General features: G+C 37.6%; 1 protein-coding gene across 1 annotated transcript in view; it reads right to left on the reverse strand.

Moving 5' to 3' along the window:
- Positions 1-20,133, reverse strand: part of IMPG1 (interphotoreceptor matrix proteoglycan 1) — a 150,010-nt gene that overhangs the window by 67,191 nt on the left and 62,686 nt on the right. Inside the window, exons 7-12 of the mRNA XM_049092285.1 lie at positions 19,902-20,054; positions 14,440-14,498; positions 10,676-10,696; positions 8,889-9,136; positions 7,442-7,518; positions 6,293-6,371 (exon numbers count right to left, since the gene is read on the reverse strand). Of these exons, the coding sequence (XP_048948242.1) occupies positions 6,293-6,371; positions 7,442-7,518; positions 8,889-9,136; positions 10,676-10,696; positions 14,440-14,498; positions 19,902-20,054 (637 nt within the window). The remainder of the gene's footprint in view (positions 1-6,292; positions 6,372-7,441; positions 7,519-8,888; positions 9,137-10,675; positions 10,697-14,439; positions 14,499-19,901; positions 20,055-20,133) is intronic.

The raw sequence follows: 20,133 nt of genomic DNA on the forward strand, positions 1-20,133 counted from the left end.
TCTGTGGGGGAATTTCTGGATGCAATTAACATTTGAAGAGTATATGGAGATTGTCCTCCCTAATATGGGCCTCATCTAACAGTTGGAAGCTTGAATAGAACAAAAGGCTAAGTAAGGGAGAATTCTCTCTCTCTGCTTGACTGTGTTTGAGCTGGGGCATTGATTTTCTTGCCTTTGGACTTAGACTGGAATTTTTACACCATTGGCTCTCCTGGGTCTCCAGCTAGCTAAAGGTACATCTGGGACTTCTCAGCCTCCATAACAACACGAGCTAATTCCTAATATTAAATCAGATATACAGAGGGGTGCCTGGGTAGCCCAGTCAGTTACGTATGTAATTCTTGATTTCTGCTCAGGGGGTGATCTCAGGGTTGTGGGATCGAACTCTGCATCAGGCTCTGTGCTGGGGTGTGGAGCTGCTTGGGAATCTCTCTCCCTCTCCTTCTACTCCTCTTCCTCCTTCTCTCTTGCTCTCCCACTCTCTCCCTCCCTCTCTAAAAAAAAAATCAGAAATAGATACAAATATCCTTTTGGTTATGTTTCTCTGGAGAACCCTGACTAATACAGGGGAATAAATGACAGAACAATGTCCAATAGCAGAATAGCTCTGCCTGAAGTTTGTTTTTTCACTATTTAAAATATTGCAATTCATCAAGAGATCTGGCTTACAATTTAAATGGAATGTCCAGTAAATGAAAATGTTTGTAATTTGGGAGGAGAACACTAAAGAGCTTTTCTTTTGATAGATCAGATGATCATTCTAATGAGTGAAAATAAAAATACATTGCTGCTTACACACACCTAAAACAAATCAAACCAAACCAAACTACAAAAAAATTAATAATATTTTGAACAGGTCAGATGCATGTTATGAGGAAGACAGGATGTTGAGCTTTTCCTATATTTTATGACTCATTTTATGAAATAAGAATGATCTTAATAGTTAATTGACTCTGTAAGAAAGAGTGGCTTAGGATCAACTACCTCCCCAAGATGTTAATAATAGGAGATTTTAGAATTTTATACAAGATACCAATTCATTTAGCGTTCTAGAGGCATATTTTGCAAGTACTTTATCTCAAGGGATTAACTACCAAGTCAAACTGCTTAAAGTGAGAGATTTCTATGAGTGCTTTATTGAGACTTTAATGGCTTGGTGGGTGTTTGGTGACACTAACCTTAACAATTTTCCAGGCTAAATTTATCTCAGTAATACCATGGTGTAGGAACCTTGGAATCCTGGTTGTCATTTTACCTGTGCATAGGAGAGACCCAGAACTATCTTATGAGGGAGGAAGCTTTGGTCTTGTCTAGAATGCTTATATTCTGCACTCACCCCCCCTCCATTTCCATGTATATAAGGGGAATGCCTTTTTATTAGGATACTTCTTAGTTAGGAACCCTTCTTCATTTTTCATTAAGACATGACATTTCTCTCCCCAGCTAGGCTGATTATGAAAGCATATGAGTCTGTCTTTAATTGGCAACATAGAATATTTGCACTCTAGGCCCATGTCAGCAAATGCAGTGCTTCTTGATCAATACTAATCAAAAGCTGAGTTATGAGATATAATTTTTATTTATGGAGCATTGACTAAAAGTTATGCAGCACATTCATCCCTTTAGATACTTTAAAATCAATCCTTGAATTAAGGCAGACTGTCAGAACCTAGCCCCTCACAAAAATGCTGTAATGAACTGGGCTTTGCCATTCATTATGTCTCACCAGTGAAGGAAGTGCTAAGAAATTCAGAGGTAAATTCATGAGCCACCCAAAGCAAACTTAAAGAACTTTTGTATACAATATTCCCCTACAATTTTGTAGGGGAATTTTGTATACAATTTCCCCTACAGAGTCATCTGATTTTAAAAAATTATTGAGGTACTACATAACATAAAGTTTTAAGTGAATGATTCAGTAATTGTGAATTAGTAAATTCACAGTGTTGTACAAACACCACCTCTACCTAGTTCCAAAATTGTTTTATTATTCCAGGAGTCATCTGACTTTTTTTTTTTTTGCTTTGTCTTTTCTTCCATTTTTTTCAATTCTTTAAAATAAAATCTTATTGTATTTCCTATATGTCTGTAAATCATCATAAATCTTTTTTTGAATGAGGTAGGATTTTAACAAGCAAATTGTAAAAAAAATCTAACAATAAGCTCTAGTGCAGGAGACTGATGAGGAGGAGTCAGGAAATATGAGGAAAATCAAGAAGTCATTTTGTGGAAGCCAAATGAAGAAGGAGTTTCAAGAAGGGAGTGATTGACAGGAGCCCTTGCCAGAAAGATCAAGTAAAATAAAGATGGAAATGAGGTTGATAAATTGATTAATTAGGAAGCCATTTGTGATTTTTGTGGAATCGCGTCCTTATAATGTACAGTTAGAGGTGAAACCTTTGTAAAACTTAAAAAAAAATTACAGTGTAGCAAAATGGAGATTAAAGAAGCTGCGGTAAAAGGCAAAGCAAGTTTGAGGGAATATTTTTTTTAATGATGGGGTAGTTATGCCAAACATAATTTAGTGCGTGGAAGACACTTGACAGATGGTCCTGGTTTTGCAACCAGCTATGGTGTGACCTTGGAACAAGACACTTCACATTTCTAGCTTTGATTTTTCTTAACCATGAAGCACAGTAGCTTAACTAGATCATGTCTAAGATTCCTTCCAGCTTTAGTCTTCTAAAGTATAATCTTGAGTGGAAGGAATGTATAAATATAATGAGAATAGTAAAAAAAATTTGAAAATACAATAGCACAGTCATCATACATGTAGTATCATTTTTATTAATCTACTTGAAATGCTGACTTTAATAAGGTTTTATGATATCATAATGAAAGAAAGGAATCCAGCGAGCTTTTACTATCAACCATTTTACTATAAAGGTTTGTTTTGTTTTATACAACTTTAATCTTTATTTCTAATTTTTTGGAAGATTTATTTATTTTAGTAAGAGTGAGTGCAGGGGGAGGGGTAAAGAGAGAGGGAGAGAAATTCTCAAGCAGACTCCCCACTGAGTGTGGAGTCCAACATGGGACTTGATCCTGGGTCCCTGAGATCATAGGCTGAGCCAAAATCAAGAGTCAGACCCTTAACTCAACTGAACCACTCTGGCACCCCTACAACCATTGTTTAAATAATCTGAAAGTCAAAATAGTGGTTGATGTGGATAGTCATGGATTATAAATAGCTATAAAGTTTTTTATATTTCTCCTATAAAGAGAAAAAGTCTAAGTCCCCTCTTCTTGAATTAAGATGAGCTCTATGGCTGTCTAGCCATTAGAATGTGAGGAAGTATTTCTGAGCTGTTAGGATTGGCAGCTTCCACCTTCCAGCTCTTGCAATACTGACTCTTTAAACCCATGCTGCCATGCTTTAAGGATGCCCAAGTAGCCCTGTTAAAGAGACCTATATAGAAAGAAATAAGCCACCCACCCCTCCACCAGCCAATAGTTGTGGTTGAGTACTAATTTGCCAGCCATGTGAGTGAATCAATTGGAAAAAAAAATACTCTAGGTCATACAACATGGGGCAGAGAAGAGCCGTCCTCACTAACCCTTACCCAAATTTCAGACTTACGGGCAAAATAAACGATTGCTGTTTTAAGCCACAAACTTCAGGGATGGTTTGTAGTACAGAAGTAGATAATTATATCATGCAGTTCACATTTATTCACTGGTAATCATGTAAGCCATATATAATCTTTATAGGTGGTTCTGCTCTCATGTCATATATACATTTGAGAAAAAACTTGTATTCCACAAGATTGAATACTAATTGCACACAGAGTTTATGAGGAAAATAGGACCGAGGTAGAACATTCAAAACCCATAGAATTTTGTAAAGAGAAACCTAATTAAAATAGTAACAATTCTATTAAAAACATCAACCATAATACTGTAATTTCTTTGGCAACAGCTCTAGAAATATTTTTTCTAGAGCAAAATTAAAAGTAAATTAATTTTAATTTTGATTTTTTAATTTTACTTAATTTTAATTTTTAAATTTAATTTTAATTTTGCTTTTCAAAAGCAAAATTAAACTATTGGCACTATACCAAAATAAAAAGCTTTTGCTCAATGAAGGAAACCATCAATAAAACAAAAGGGAAGGGCACAGAGGGTGTCCTCCATTTTAAACTTCCTTTTTAAGCCATCAATAAAACAAAAAAGCAACCTACTGAATGAAAGAAGATATTTGCAAACAATGTATTCAGTAGGGGATCAATATCCAACATATATAAAGAACTTATACAACTCAACACCAAATAATCCAATTTAAAAAATTGGCAGAGATGTGAATAGGTATTTTTCCAAAGAAGACATATAGTTAGCCAACAGACATATTGTTGGCTCAATATCATTAATCATGAGGGAAATGTAAATTAAAACCACCATGAGATAGATACTTTAGCCATTCTACCTGTCAGAATGGATAGCTAAAATAAAAAAAAAAAAACGTAAGAAATAAGTGTTGGCAAGGATGTAGAAAAAAGTAATCCTGTGCACTGCTTATGGGAATGCAAGTCAGTGCAGCTACTGTAGAAAACACTAGTTTCCTCAAAAAAGTAAAAATAGAATTATCATATGATCCAGTAATTCCACTACTGTGTATTTACCCAAAGAAAATGAAAATAGTAATTTGAAATGATATATATGCTCCCATGTTTATTGCATTATTTACAATAGCCAAGATATAGAAGCAAGTGTTCATCAAGTGTCCATCAATAGATGAATGGATAAAGAAGATATGGCATAGGGAACCCTGGGTGGCTCAGCAGTTTAGCACCGCCTTCAGCCCAGGGCCTGATCCTGGAGACCTGGGATCAAGTCTCATGTCAGGCTCCCTGCATGGAGCCTGCTTTTCCCTCTGCCTCTCTCTCTCTCTCTCTCTTTTCCCTCTGCCTCTCTCTCTCATGAATAAATAAATAAAACCTTTAAAAAAAGAAGATATATGTGTATATCTGGTGTGTGTATATATATATATACACACACATATATATATAGTCATATTAATATTAGTCATAAAAAGAATGAAATCCTGCCATTTGCAATAACATGGATGGACCTAGGGTGTATAAGGCTAAGTGAAATAAATCAGAGAAAGACAAATACTATATGATTTAACTCTTTTTTTTTTTAATTTTTTTTTTAATTTTTATTTATTTATGATAGTCACAGAGAGAGAGAGAGAGAGGCAGAGACACAGGCAGAGGGAGAAGCAGGCTCCATGCACCGGGAGCCTGATGTGGGATTCGATCCTGGGTCTCCAGGATCGCGCCCTGGGCCAAAGGCAGGCGCCAAACCGCTGCGCCACCCAGGGATCCCTGATTTAACTCTTATGTAGAATCTAAGAAACAACAAATGAATAAGGAAAAAAGACAAACAAAACACCAGATTCTTAAACACAGAAGAAAAACTGTGTTAAAAAGTCAGCTATAACAAATTTCCTCTGTTATTTGCACTTAGAATCACAGTTCATTCTTATCAGCCTTATATCCTAGGGTTCATGTTTCCTTAAAGACATTTTTATGTATAATTTCACCAGAGAGCTGTATAAAGTGGAAAGCATAGGGGTTCATGAAGTCACTAAATTAGCTCCTTCTTGCACTAAAAAAAGACTGCTGCAGAATTTCATTTTTTTCTTAAAGTCTTCATAAATTGCTAACAATTCCTTTTTAACTGTGATAAAGTTGAACTCTACTGCCTCAGAAATGAACAGTTTTGGAAATTCAACAGTGAACCAAAAGGATTTCAATGTTTACTGACATCCTTATTTTTCAATTACACATGAGCTAATTGTCACTAAAGAAACATATGTAGCAAAACAGATGGCATGAATGGTCAGCCTGTACGTGGCAAACAGAATACACATATTGACTGTAAGGGCCTAATACTGTGTTGCCATAGTCCCTTGTTGTGGACGTGGGCCTTATGATTTACCTTGTCCTGATGGTCTCTCAGTTTTGAAGGCTTGTAGAGATGACTGTTCTGTGTGGGCAGCAGTTGGTACTGTTTTGGTTTCAGCTTCTTTCACTAGATCCATCAGGAAAGGGGTGTCAGTGCTCTCTGTGGGCCTAGGGCCTAGAGCCAAAGGAAGGGCACAGAGGGTGTCCTCCTCTTCAGAAGAGGGTGGTTCAATGGATTGCTCTTCAGTTGGAAATGCTGGTATGAGGAAACCTTCTCCTGAGTTGAGGATGACTTTACCACTAGTCTTTGAGGTAGTGTCATAGATGGATTCCTCAAAGAGGAACACAAAGAGCTAACACAGACTTTGTGATAAAAAACTCACCAGGTATACTGTGTCCTGTTTTGTCCAATGTCTCAAACCCGGATTGACCAAGAGGAAGTTCTGGACTCAAAGTAGCATCCTGAAGAATGAATTGAGAAAGACAGATGTTGAGAAGTGACATTTCCCTGTACATCAGAATGGCTACGCTTTGTATTTTTTTCATTTAAATTTAGTCAAATCATTTTGTAGCTGACTTGAATTTACTATGGATTCTGACACAGGTTCTGATATAGAAATTTTTCCTGAAAGGAAAACATGCAGTGATACAGTGGTAAAATATGATCAGTTGACTTCTTGGCTAACTGAGTCTGCCTGGGAGGATTAACTAATAACTGAAATACTTTTTTTTTAATTTTATTTATTTATGATAGTCACAGAGAGGGAGAGAGAGGCAGAGACACAGGCAGAGGGAGAAGCAGGCTCCATGCACCGGGAGCCCGACGTGGGATTCGATCCCGGGTCTCCAGGATCGTGCCCCGGGCCAAAGGCAGGCGCCAAACCGCTGCGCCACCCAGGGATCCTGAAATACTTTGAATTGTCTATCATATTTGAATTTACACATTCATTCATTAAAGAACAAATAGAGCTTAGTCAGCACTTCCACTTATGAATACTCCAATGACAACTTTTGATATAAATTAAATGGACATAGCTTTAAATGAAATACAAAAATTATTACAAAATTTATTATTTTTAGTTTTGAAGACATTATTCTTATGAAACCATCATAAATAACTATAGGTAAGACCTTAAGACCTAAGAACAAGCTCATAAAGCATGCTTATGTTTATATTTATTTCTGAAAGTCAATATTATATATTCTGCCTTAAGTATTCTTTTCAGTTCATGAACATGTGTTTGTTTTATCAAAATAGAAAATCCTGACACTAACTGAAACAAAGATCTAACATTGAAGAAAACTTTGAGTTTTACGATATTTGAAATGTAAGTTGTATTATATTTTATTAATACAGAAATTGGAAGGGGGCAACAAAGTACTGCTTGTAAAAAACAGAAAAAATATAATTAGCATTGCAAAGAAGATTTTGTTCTGTTCTGTCTTTAAGCGGATTTTTAAAAGTTTTTTTGATGGAAGATTTTGAGGCTTTGTTCCTATTTGAAGAACAAAAGAACAGCAAACTCACTTACCTTTGTGTTATCAGTAAGAAGTGTAGGCAGCACTGAGTGGAAGTCAGGATCAGAGCCTGGTAATAACCCCCAAAATTCTGCAGGTGAAAAATCACAAGGTTTGAGTATTTCTTTCTTTTTATTTTTTTCTTTTGTGGTTGGGGCACTAAAATAGTCAAGGCTGAAAAGTGTGGTTATAATCAGTTTTTAAGGACTTGTATAGCAAATCATTAAGAAATGAGCATCACATAAACTAATGGTCATTGTTGTGAATAATATATTAAAGGACAGATGCAAGGGGTACATCTTGTATATTTATGCGATAAGAATAGTCACTAAAGTGGAATTTTAAAGTGTTTAATTTTATAGTATATATTTGGATCAGGCATGCAGGTTGATTGGTTAGGCCAGTGGGGATGAAGTTATAATGAAGCTAACAAAAAGAAATAGCTAGAATAAGCACTGGAACCAAGGACCATTTACAGAATCCTACTTCTACCTTGAAACCTGATTCTCAGAATATCCCAGAAGGTTGAACAGAGACAAACCGGAGTACCAGATGGTCTCTAAGATGAATCTGAAGCTTACCTTCTCTTGCCTAGGAGATTCCCTTGCTTTGCATGTGGTCCCAGATGTTTTCCAGTGTTGAGTTTGACTATCTAAAATAGAGAAATAGAACTGGCAGAGAATACCAGTTTCATGCCATATCATACTAAAATGGCATTTCTAGTGTCCATCTATCATGCCAAGAATGCTGGGCATTCTATGCTGCTAGGCTCATAGGTCCCTCCAGGTACTACCTCTGAGAATCTTGGGTGTGCCTGATGATCTTGTTGACTTTCTTAGATCCACTCTCCTCTCCTCTCCCTGCTATTTTCTGCTCTGGGAGGTTGACTTATATAGACTATATCAATGCCTTTTTGCCCACTTGGAAAGGCTTAGATCATTAGGCAAACCCTTCATGCCTAGAGGTAGTAATGAGGCCTTCCTGTTTCTGGTACCAGGGAACTTCTGTATTCTTTTGTGTATTAGGAAAAACTTTATAAACAGTTCCTTTATCAAACTCTCCTCATGTTGTCCTAATTTGAATGTGCCATCTCTTTCCTTCTGGGACTCAAACAATTTGCTAGGTGAGGGAATCTGTTTGGGTTATACCAATGCAAAAGGACTGTTCATGGGTGCTTCTTTCCATCTGGACTCCACTGGATGACTGTAGTTGAACTGCTGAACTGAAACTCTGGGCTTCTCCTAGACCTATTCTTGATGTGAAGTATCAACCAATGGCTCATCAAATGAGACACAGGTTGGAGTGAGGAAAGAGAACTGACACTATTCATGATGTGCCTGTCACAGAAATGATTGACTCTATAAGGCCCAAGTTGAAATGACGGTGACCATGGGCATTCACACCTCCTAATGTCATTGTCAGAATGAGGGTAACACCAGAATTATGAAATTACCAACTGACCATCAGTGAACTGAATTGTTTCCACATCCAAGGATTTGTCTTCCTCTAGTGCTCTGCTGATCAGCTTTTTGAGGTCTAAAGCTGTGAGATAGATTTCTGGTTGCTTTTCCTCCTCCATCATTCCTTGAGGGACTCCTTCACTCTCAATTTTGTTGGAATCAAAAGACAGGTGGTCACTTGCAGGGCTTTTTACTTCTGCACTGTCTCTCGTAAAGATGGCCATAACTCGTGTCTCTACGGAGCTTGAACTATAGACAGCAGAGGACACATACCATCCAAACCCATTGTTACATGCTTTATAAGGAGAGTCATAAAGGTGCTACAAAGATTCCAGACAACTTCATCCTCTTTTCTGATGGGCACTTAAAGAATATTCCACTTTTCAACTCGTTTAAATGCTTATCAGGAATTTGAAATTTGAATTGATGTATATTTTAGTTGTTAGATAGAATGTCAGGATGAAGGTTAAGTCCAGCTTGAAGACTGGATACTAACTGAATCAAGTGATCACAGATTTTTTTACTTTATTCTTTATGAAAAAGCATTAATTTTCAAGAGATGCTATTATTCACCAGTGTTTTTGGTGGCCTTATAAGTAAAGTCACGAAGTTCCAATCAGCAAGAAGGATGAATCGTCATTTATCTACAAATAGCCTTCTTTAGGAAGGTCTATGAAATAGCAGCATAGGATACAGCAGTGGGACAGTAGTATGTACATATTGTAACCAAGTCAAAGCTTTGATTCTTAAGGTTATTTCTCTTCTACTTCTTTCAAGAAGTATTTTTTAAAGATTTTATTTATTAGAGAGAGAGAGAGAGGCAGAGGGAGAAGCAGGCTCCATGCAGGGAGCCTGACGTGGGACTCAATTCCAGGTCTCCAGGATCATGCCCTGGGCTGAAGGTGGCACTAAACCGCTAAGCCACTGGGGTTGCCCTCAAGACATATTTTTTAATTAAAAAACAAAATTGTAAATCAAACATAATTTTTCCCTCAAGCTGCTTTTAAGGTAACATCTTAGAAGAAAGGTATGAGAAAAAAAAGGAAGTAGTATATGATTAGCCATATTTATTATCATATTTATTGATTAAATGCCTTTTTGCATATAAGAATGAAATAGGATTCTCTAAAACTCTTTTTTCTAGGATCAGGTTCACCTTTTAGTTTATGCCATAAATCCACACAAAGGGATGCAAAAGAGTTTTAAAGGCCACAGGAACTGATAATGTGTACTCTTGGCAGTTCTTTGGGCCACATAATCAGTCAGAGTCTACAGTTCATTATTTCACTAGTCAATTATAGAAGCCAAAGCTGGATTCTTATTACTGAGCTCTCCAAGGTATAGTGGGCTCTGTCCCAATTCAAACTGACCTTGGAATTAAGGAGCAAATTAGTTTCTCTGCCTTATTCCAGACTAAGGTTGGCTGCTTATACAAGTGTGCATTCTGACAGACAATTTCCTATCACAAATGGAATTTAAGAAGTTGTTAAAACATGCTTGCTTCACAGAAATATGTTTTTGGTTTTCTAATTAGATTTTGAGTTTTGCAGAATACACTTTGATCAAATCATTGTTTACCTACTTATCTCACGTAGTGATTTTGACTTAAGAATTTTTTTGTACTGCAGAATAACTGATCAATTCCTCTTATTTAAGAAAGACACCAATAAAAGACATTGGCTCATCTTAGACTTTATATGTAAAATTATTTGTAAAATATCAGCATATAAATTTGGGGGGGAGGGAAGGAGGTACTACATGTCAAAACATTAGAAAAGTCCAAATTACCCCTCTCTTCTTTTCTTTGGTCTTCATTTCATCATATGCAATGGGAACATGCAAGGGAGAGAGAATTTTTATGAAATTTATTAAGACATTTACTAAATCATTTCACATACCAGAGAGAAAGGGGGAGGGGAGAGAAATAGAGAGAGAGAGAGAGAGAGAGAGAAGGGGGAGGGGAGAGAAATAGAGAGAGAGAGAGAGAGAGATTTTTTTCCCATTGTTTCCCATGTTTGCCCAGAGCTTTGAAGGAAATACATTAACTGCCATCAGAATTTGAATGGGAATTTTGAGAGCCATATGAAACTCAGGAATAAACAGAATTATATGATGTTTCTGATTAGGGTTCAGACTTAGTTCAAAGGTTGTATGTACTTTTGGTTCTCTTTGTTAAACTCTTTGATTTCTTCATATTCTTCCCAAAGAGGAGGCATTTATATCCTATACATCTTACATTTTGGGTGGTGCTGGTGCCAGGAAGTTTTTTAAGAAAGTATTTTATAAATGAATTTCTCTCCCTCTGAATAGCATTAAATGATTAATTTAATCCTGAAGGTAATTTATCTGAGACTGGATGCTGGAGCTGGTGTTTTGTTGACTGATTATTTTTCAAATTTCTTTAATCAGTAAGCCTTGAGGGAATGGTGCAATTCATCATAGAACAGGTTGCAAGAAAAATAAACACCTGTTTACTGAGTGGGTGGTCCTCACCAGGCAGTTTATATGCATCCTAATTTAATCTTTTCAACAACACGGTCCCCATTTTACAGAAAATGGAACACACACACACACACACACACACACACAGAGGAGGAGTTTTTGGTTGGAAGGTGCAGAACCAGGATTCAAGCCCTGTCCTGCTTGACTTCAAGCCTGGGCCCATTTGCCATGCCACCATTTGGAGGCCATTTGGTCATCAAACTGACAGATATATTTTGGACTCCTCTGGACATATATATGAATTTAGTTTATAATTATATTCAGTTTTTATATATTATGACTATATTCAGTTTTCTTGTTTTACATTTCAGATGATATTTGTTGACAAAGACATTCTACACATGTGATGGGATTTGTGTTGCTCTTTCTGCCTGGGGTATGAATTTATTTAAATTTCATCCCTTGATAAAATAAGACTGAAATAAACTTTGCTACTACTTTCCTTCTGTAGAAGCAGGGGAGAATCTATGACTATCTAACTGGGCTGCTCTCTGGGAGGGACTTCTTTCTGCACCAACTACACATTCATTTAGGGCCTGCCTCCTGCTTCTTTCAGCAGCAGCTTGTAGTTTGGAGAGAGGCAGGGCACCCTGAGCCAAGACCCTAGTCCTGCTCTTTAAAAAAAATTATTGCATTGCAATATAATTGTCATGAAACAAACTGCACATGTTGATGGTGTACAATTTGATAAGTTTGACACCATACACCTGTGAAACTATTACCACAATAGAATTAATTCCTCCCAAAGGTTTACTCATGACTCTTTGAAATCCTTCTCTCCTATCCATTCTGTCTCACCCTCCCCAAGCAACTACTGGTCTGTTTTCTGTTATTATAGATTAGTTTGTGTGTTCCAGAGTTACATATAAATGGAGTCATAATATGGTCTTTTTCTTCTGGTTTCTTTCATTCAACCTAGTTATTTTGCAATGAACCTATATTGTTGTGTATTCTAATAGTTCCTTCCTCTGCTAAGTAGTAGACTACAGTAACAATATTCTACAATTTGTGTTATCTATTGCTCTGTAGATGGACATTTGGGTTGTTTCCAGTCCTTGGCTATTCCAAATAAAGGTGCTGTGAACTTTGTGTGAATCAGTCTTTGAAAGAGTATACCCTCTAACCAGATTAAATGATTGTTAATAGTTTCCCATATTTGTTTTAAAAGATAAAGTAGTATTTAAAGTAGATATTTTTCCGTTTATACTTATAATTGTGTTAATAATAGAAGTTCTCACAACTTCCAGTTGTGTTGGGAGAATCAAATGAGGTCACTGATAAAAAATGTACTTATTAAATTGTAGATCAGGTTTCATACCAATGAGCTGACATAAAGACATTATCAGGAGACTCATAGGTTTTTAGGGGGTCTGGCTCCACAAGAAAGTGATTTCCTTCATACTAAGTTTACTTTACAATATTCTGAGCATTGTTAGTTATGATTAAAAGCTTGCCACACTCATAAGAATATTGTTTATAGTATTCAGGGTCAATATATTTTCTGGTTGACTAAATATTCATTCCATTATGGAAATCATGGAGAATATATGGTCAAATTTATTTTATAAGCATCTTCGGTAGAAATAAAAATAAAGTCTTATAGAGATAAACACATGGAAAAGATGCAGCTTCAGTGGATACACTATTTTTACCTTGCAAAATTTCATCATCCTAGCATTTTGTTTTCTTCTAAAATAGATTTTTTTTATTATTAGTTTTTCATTTATTTGAAGGGAGGGCATAATGAACAATTTGAACATTCACCAAGAGGACTGTTCCTATCATTTCCTTCAGCTTTAAATTAAACATCTGCTCTTTAGCTGCAGTGGTTTGTCTAGAAGACCTTGCCATCTATGCAGAATATTCTACTATCACCTTTTATTTCTTTCTAATCCATCTGATTTCACATGGAATATTGTGGAACAGCATCTTGAAATAAAGAAAAATGAGTCTGCTGTGGTACATATTAAGGGTTTCATCTTTTATAACTTTCACTTTTCAATATTTTCTTTCTCTAGAGTCAGACAAATCAGAGGGGCCTGATAGCTTTGGAAAGAAAAAAACCATGGAGCTTGCCCAGAAGCGATTCTTCGTGAGCATGGAAACTTGATCTGGGCACCCTCTAGATTTCAGACAACAATGGAGGGGCCAGATAGTCCTTTGAGGGAGGCCTTTTCTACCCACTTTACAAATCCCCCCTGGGGCAGGGGCTCTCATTCAGGCAAGCCAAGGCTGACAGATTCCTTGTGGTACATTAAAAAAATATATCATATTATGACCCAGCCTGTAGATGTTTTGAATGAGAACTTAGAAGATGCAAAGCTTGCCAAAAATCATGAACCCACCCAGATTAGAATGTTGAGATGCTAGTGGATATAGGCCTGCCCGTAGAAAAGCCATGGGAAGATAACTGAACCCTGCTTTAGCATGGCACCATTCTTTGATTTCATTCCCTTTATTTAAAATTATAATTTAATAATTTTTGCACAGTAATGCATTTTGCACAGTTCATCTGTCAAAATGATAATAAAAGGAATATTTTTGGGAAGTGTTGCTTCCACCTCTGTCCCTTTATACCCCTTCAACTTCCTTATCCCCAAAGGTACTATTTTTTATTAGTTTCACCTGATTCTCCAAGGTCTGCCTGATTTGTTTAAACGATGATGATATTTAGCATTCAACAGGGAATCAAGCAATCAGACACCAAGGTAACTAATTGCTACTTTTTTTGACCTGTCACTACTGAGGTGTTCTCCTAAGAGGTTTGTTAATAACATTGCCAAGGACAGCAGATGAGTTCTCTGTGGAGAGTAGTATTTCTGACTCTAAAGGGAGGAAGGAATACACCTCCTGTGTTATCCCTTAAAAAATCACGTAGAGTCATGTTCTAATTAGACAATTCCTTTATCTGAAATGTATTCAGTTTTCAGGATTGGCAGGGCTAAACAACTAGGGGGAAAGGAACCTTATAATCCTCATGACACTGCTTTTAAAAGAGGATATGGAGAAAGTAATTTAAAAATTGAGAAGAGTCCGATTCTCTTACTTACCTAAATCCTAGCACATGGATTTCTTTGAATCCTGGAAGTTTCTTAAATACCTTTTGCATCTGCAAAAAGAAAGAAGTTTATGAAACACTCTTTGGATCTACTGGGTCAGATCTTACGTAACTGAAAAAGCCTAAACACTTTTGATGAGTTTGGGGAAAAACATGAAAATGGAAAATTGAAGCAACTATTGAGGCCAAACTCTTTGTTGTTAGTTATTTCTGAAACCCAGAGGAAAGTGTTTTGGTATTTATTTAAAAGCTGCAATTGGTGGGGGAGGGGTGTGTGGGTGGCTCAGTTGGTTAAACATCTGACTCTTGATTTCTCCTCACATTATAACCTCAGGGTCGGGGGATGGAGCCCTACATTGGCTCCATATGCTGGGCATCGAACCTGCTTAAGATTTTTTCTCTCTCCCTCTGCCCCTTCCCACACTATACTCTCTTTAAAAAAAAAAGAGAAAGAAAGAAAAAGAAAAGCTGCAATTGGGTAATTCTGATCTGCTTTAATGGTTACTTTACATAGAATATGAAATAACTTTAAGGTGGTACTTGGAAGAAACTTTTTTGGCTACGGTATTTTTATTTATAGACAGAATAACTATTACATTTTCTGAGTTGAATTAAATTATTTGGAAAATATAATGTTAAAGATGTTACTAAAATAAAAATGGCTGTTGTATCTAGATAAAATGGTACAAGCAGACTCTAATGGTTAGATTCACTTGTAGATTTATGCAGACTTTGCAATAAATTTTCTTAATTAGTTTGACCTTGCTAATGAGGCATATTATTAGAATATTTTACAATTGCTATACTTAATTACTCCTGACTCACTATAGTATGGCTTCTGCCTCCGATTCGCCCAGGAGGGAGGGTTTTCTTCAGGCTGTTGCCTCTTGGCTCTCTCCAAATCCAGTGGCATTTTCTGTTTCTCTTCCACAGTGTGGCGTTTTTTTTTTTTTTTTTTTTTAATGGCTCTTCTTCCATCTTAAGGATCACTTTCTAAGTGACTTCTCAGTGCCATTCTGTGACTACATTTTTATTTCCCATTTTAATCCTTCCATATCTGTTGTTCTAAAAATCCCTTGATGGGCTCCACTGCCTATTGAAGAAGGCCCAGTTCTTTAATAAGAATTCTTTTAAGACCCTCCACAATCTACCTCCTCCATTCCCCAAGTACTTTATCATTTGCTCTTCCTGCTATCATTACCCCCTTGGGCAATATTGTATCCTCTAGTCACACTAAATGTCTATCTCTCCTCAAATACAACATGTACTTCCTCCAGACTTCTATGACTTTTTTCCCCTTTAGCCCAAGATGCACCTTCTACCTTTTGATTTTTGACTGCCCACTCTTACGTCTTCCAAAGCCAGCCAGCTCAAACACATTTTCTATTGAAAAGTATCTGTAGAGCTCTGAAGTCAGGCTCAATTATTTCTTCTCCCTAGACCTCCCTAGAACTTGTTACAGTATGCCCCATAAAACAGCCTATGAGCTACATGATGTCTCCCTCACTGAGATTATCCTCCTTGGGCTCATGGACCATGTCTTATTTATTCTTCTTCATCTCTCTCTCTCCCAATACCTAGTGGATCATCATCCACATACTAGGGACTCAGCAAATTTTGTTTAATTGCCTTGAGTGCCTCTCTTCATTCTCTAAACTCATCGACATGCCACTGCATTGTCACTGTATCTAAAATTACTGCTGACTCTACATTATCTATGCCAAGGACTAGGGCAGTGATGCACAGATAATCTCCAAAACACTTACACTGGGCTTTGAAATGCGTCATCGATTTCTTTTTCTAGCAGACTGCTTTACCTCCTAAATCATATTTTCTTGCACCAATGTTAAAAATAGTTTTCATCCCCTGAGCATATAGTAACTACAGTGATGAAGGTTGCCCCCCCCACCCCAGCTTTCAGGTGATGAGGTAGCTGTGTAGGCTTGAGTTTAAATATTGGTTCTGCTACTTTCTAGCTGTAAGATCTTGAGTTTATTGCTTAGACTCTCTGAATCTGATCTCCTTGGCCAAAAAAGGGATAACAGTACTTATTTTGTAAGGCTCCTATAAGAAATAACTAATAAGTGCATGACACACAATGGGCAAAGAGTTGATGATATTGCATTATTGATTTACTTAGTCTCTATCTCTCCTATTGGATTACTATATCCTTGATAGCCCAATTTTCTTTTACTTCCTCTTTGGTCACATACCATGGAGCCTGACAAAAGCAGAGCAAGCCTTCAATCACTTGTTTTTGAAAGACTCAATGAGAGGAAGGACAGGATGAGGGCCCCCATTGGGGTCAGGTGCAGGGAGCCTGAGTAATGAGTTTCTGTGCCTCCACTACCACCCCCACCACAGGCTTAACAGATGAGAGCTAGGAGTTTAGGTTATGTGAAGCTGATATTTATTATGACAACAGGAAGGAAGGAGCTGTGTACGTGCTTCATGTCTTTTCTGGCCTCCTGTGACAAATAGCTTTGGGGCCACAAGGCATTTGTCATGCCATTCCAGTAACAACACCTGGGACTGAATGTTTTAGTGTGAGCAGCAGTTTCTAGAGCAGAAGTTTCAGACGCTGACTTGTTCCTCTTTCTTGTCCAGGATATCAGAGTTGCTGTTATACGGATGAAAATAATCAATCAAGCACAGACTTCCATAGAAGCCCACAGCTATAGCATGGGTAGCAGAGAACATCTCCAAGGAGAGCTATCCTCCCCTCCAGGAGTGCTCCACAGCACTGGCTCTGGTGGAGGGGAATTTCGCTTATTGTCCATGTCCTCTCTGTGAACCTGCCTGTGATTGATTAAGAGTCAGCTCTGCTTAGGAGGGTGCAGAAGGCATCTAGGGAGGAGATGACAAAGGCCTTCAGTTAATTCTGCTAAATAATCTTCTGGGGACCTTCCAATCATGGAGTGCTAACCACTAAATTGCTAATTAAGTGCCCAGTTAACCTTATTAATAATACTAAATGCACAGGGGCCTCCCTGATCTTGCTGGAATGTACGTTAACGGGGCTATAAAAAGGCACCCGTGTTGAGTTCTCATGAATGTTTGCACAGGAGAAAGCATTCACACAACAATTAAGCATTCCTTTTGACATTTGTATTAAATTGCTCATTAGGTTTATTGTGGAAATTAAATTACTGCAAAGCACTGTCCATTAATTCCTGATTAGGCCTGAATGGCTGTGCTAATGCAAGTATGGGCTGTGGTGGAGCTGGTAAGTTATGTGTTGGCAGGCTGCTAGGTAGTCTGGATTGCTCAGGAACCTGGAAAGGGAACAGATGCTCTAAGCAGAGGGGCTCCATTTCAGAGAAGCCAGTGACCACGCAGAGGAACTAGCAGGACTAATGTGGTGGGGCTCCTGAACAAGACCAAGTAACACATAGCCTTTTGGCTAATACAGTTTTCAGAGTGTAGAATGGTCATGTTTATTTGATGATGATACAAAAATCTGTGCCTCATATATATTTATTCAGGAAAAATAGGAAGTATAGCATCATGGATATAAACAGGAGTTTTGGTGCCAGGCCGTTTGGGTTTGAATCTTGGCTAACTATCCAATTTTGAAGATATTCTGACTATACTAGGAATTTTTCTGACAAGATCAAAGAACAAATAGAATGTTAACAGACTATTCTTTAATTCATTCGATCTAATAATCATGTCTAAGTACTGCTCTGATTCATAAACACCCCATATTGATGCTTTCTCTTATCAAGTTTGTAGAAATGATTCTGTACATTTTATTTACTGAAAACTGGTGCAGGAAGAGGTTGGAGGTTTAAAGTTTTTGCTTATTCATCTTCTTTCCAGTTGAGAGGAGGTAAGCATTGAATTCTCCACATAGAAAGGGAATAAAGGGGATCCCTGGGTGGCGCAGCGGTTTAGCGCCTGCCTTTGGCCCAGGGCGCGATCCTGGAGACCTGGGATCGAATCCCACATTGGGCTCTGGTGCATGGAGCCTGCTTCTCCCTCTGCCTGTGTCTCTGACTCTCTCTCTCTGTGACTATCATAAATAAATAAAAATTAAAAAAAAAAAGAAAGGGAATAAAGGGGAAAGGAGAAAAAATAAGTGGGAAATATCAGAAAGGGAGACAAAACATGGAAGACTCCTAACTCTGGGAAACGAACCAGGGTGGTGGAAGGGGAGGAGGATGGGGGTTGGGGGTGACTGGGTGGCGGGCACTGAGGTCGGCACTTGATGGGATGAGCACTGGGTGTTATTCTGTATGTTGGCAAATTGAACACCAATAAAAAATAAATTTATTATAAAAAAAAAGAATTCTCCACATATGAGAAGTAGGGGCTTATGGGTTCCCTGGCCATGCTGTGTGAGATGCTTGGGATAGCCATAAATAAAGTTCATGGTTATGTTGTCTTGTGAATGCATCTATTTTTCGTTGCATTTCTACAACTCCTGAGTAGTTAACTGCATCCCAAACTCCGTATTAGGAGCTAAGTCTTCAGAGATAAAGAAACCCTTCCTGTCCTCAAGGGAATACCCAGAACCTGGAGGTAATGAAGATGTTGGGTGAAGATGGGGGAAAGGAGACAACAAAGGCCATGGACATGTAAGCAAATAATCTCAAGACAGGGTGATAAATGTTGTGACAGCAACGGGCACTGTATGTTAGCTCAGAGGATTGATACTGAACCCAGGATGGGTAGAGAGGACTTCCCCTGAATGAGTTGGTAAAATGAAACCCACTGCAGATAGCTTATGGAAAAGCTAAAGGTGAGAAGAGATTTGTAAGCAGTTTGTACCTCTGTGCAAAGGAGGGGGAGGAGCTAGTGTTAAGATGAGGCTGGAAAGGAAGGCAGGACTCTTAGCACGGCCTAGAAATGCGACCTGTCAGCACAGTAGTTTGGATTCATCCTGCAGGGAATGAAGAGGCAGGCAGAGGTGATGATGGTCATAGACAGAAAAGACATCTTGGGGCAGCTCCTAAGTTTAGTGGCTGGCATGGACAACATAACTGCCTTTCACTATCACCCATGAAAAATATCATGGCTTCAAATTGCATCAAACTGCAAAAGTGGAAATATTATGTGAGACTAATACGGGTTAAAAAAATATTTCAAACCAGCATATTAAAAAAAAAAACCCAGCATATTCCTTGGTTGGTGCTTACATGAACACTTTAGACGTATAGACTATGTGCTTAATGACTTTCAGTTAAAGGAGATTTAAAAACCTACTAATATTTAAAGAAGCCCTAAATGTAAGTGACTTTTAAGATAGAGAAGCTGGAATAGAAATACTTTTCTAGAGATCCAGGTGCTCTAACATTTTGGACCTATTACAGTTTTTTATATCTTTCTAATGGTTAAAAATTAATGCTTAATTATAAAAAGTTGGAACTATCAGCTCAAAGAGTTTAGCTGCTGGCTCTCAGATTCTGATTCATGACTTAGGCTGTGGTTGTGTGGGGTGGGTTCACTTACCTGGAGTTGAGACTTTTCTGCTAGCTCCTGATAATATGGGGACTGTGAGTCAGTGAGCTCTGCCTTAAACCTCTGGTTTGTCAGAGTGATGCTCAGCTCTACCTTCTGCTCCAGTGGGCCCTCAGATATCTTAGTGGATTCTGCTTTACTTTCCTAAATTAAAAAAATAAAGGATCATCTATTAGCATAAACCAAAAGCATATGGTAATATTAAATAATATATATTGCTATT

This window comes from Canis lupus, chromosome 12, assembly GCF_003254725.2.
Source record: "Canis lupus dingo isolate Sandy chromosome 12, ASM325472v2, whole genome shotgun sequence".
In the NCBI taxonomy this organism is placed as follows: Eukaryota; Metazoa; Chordata; class Mammalia; order Carnivora; family Canidae; genus Canis; species Canis lupus.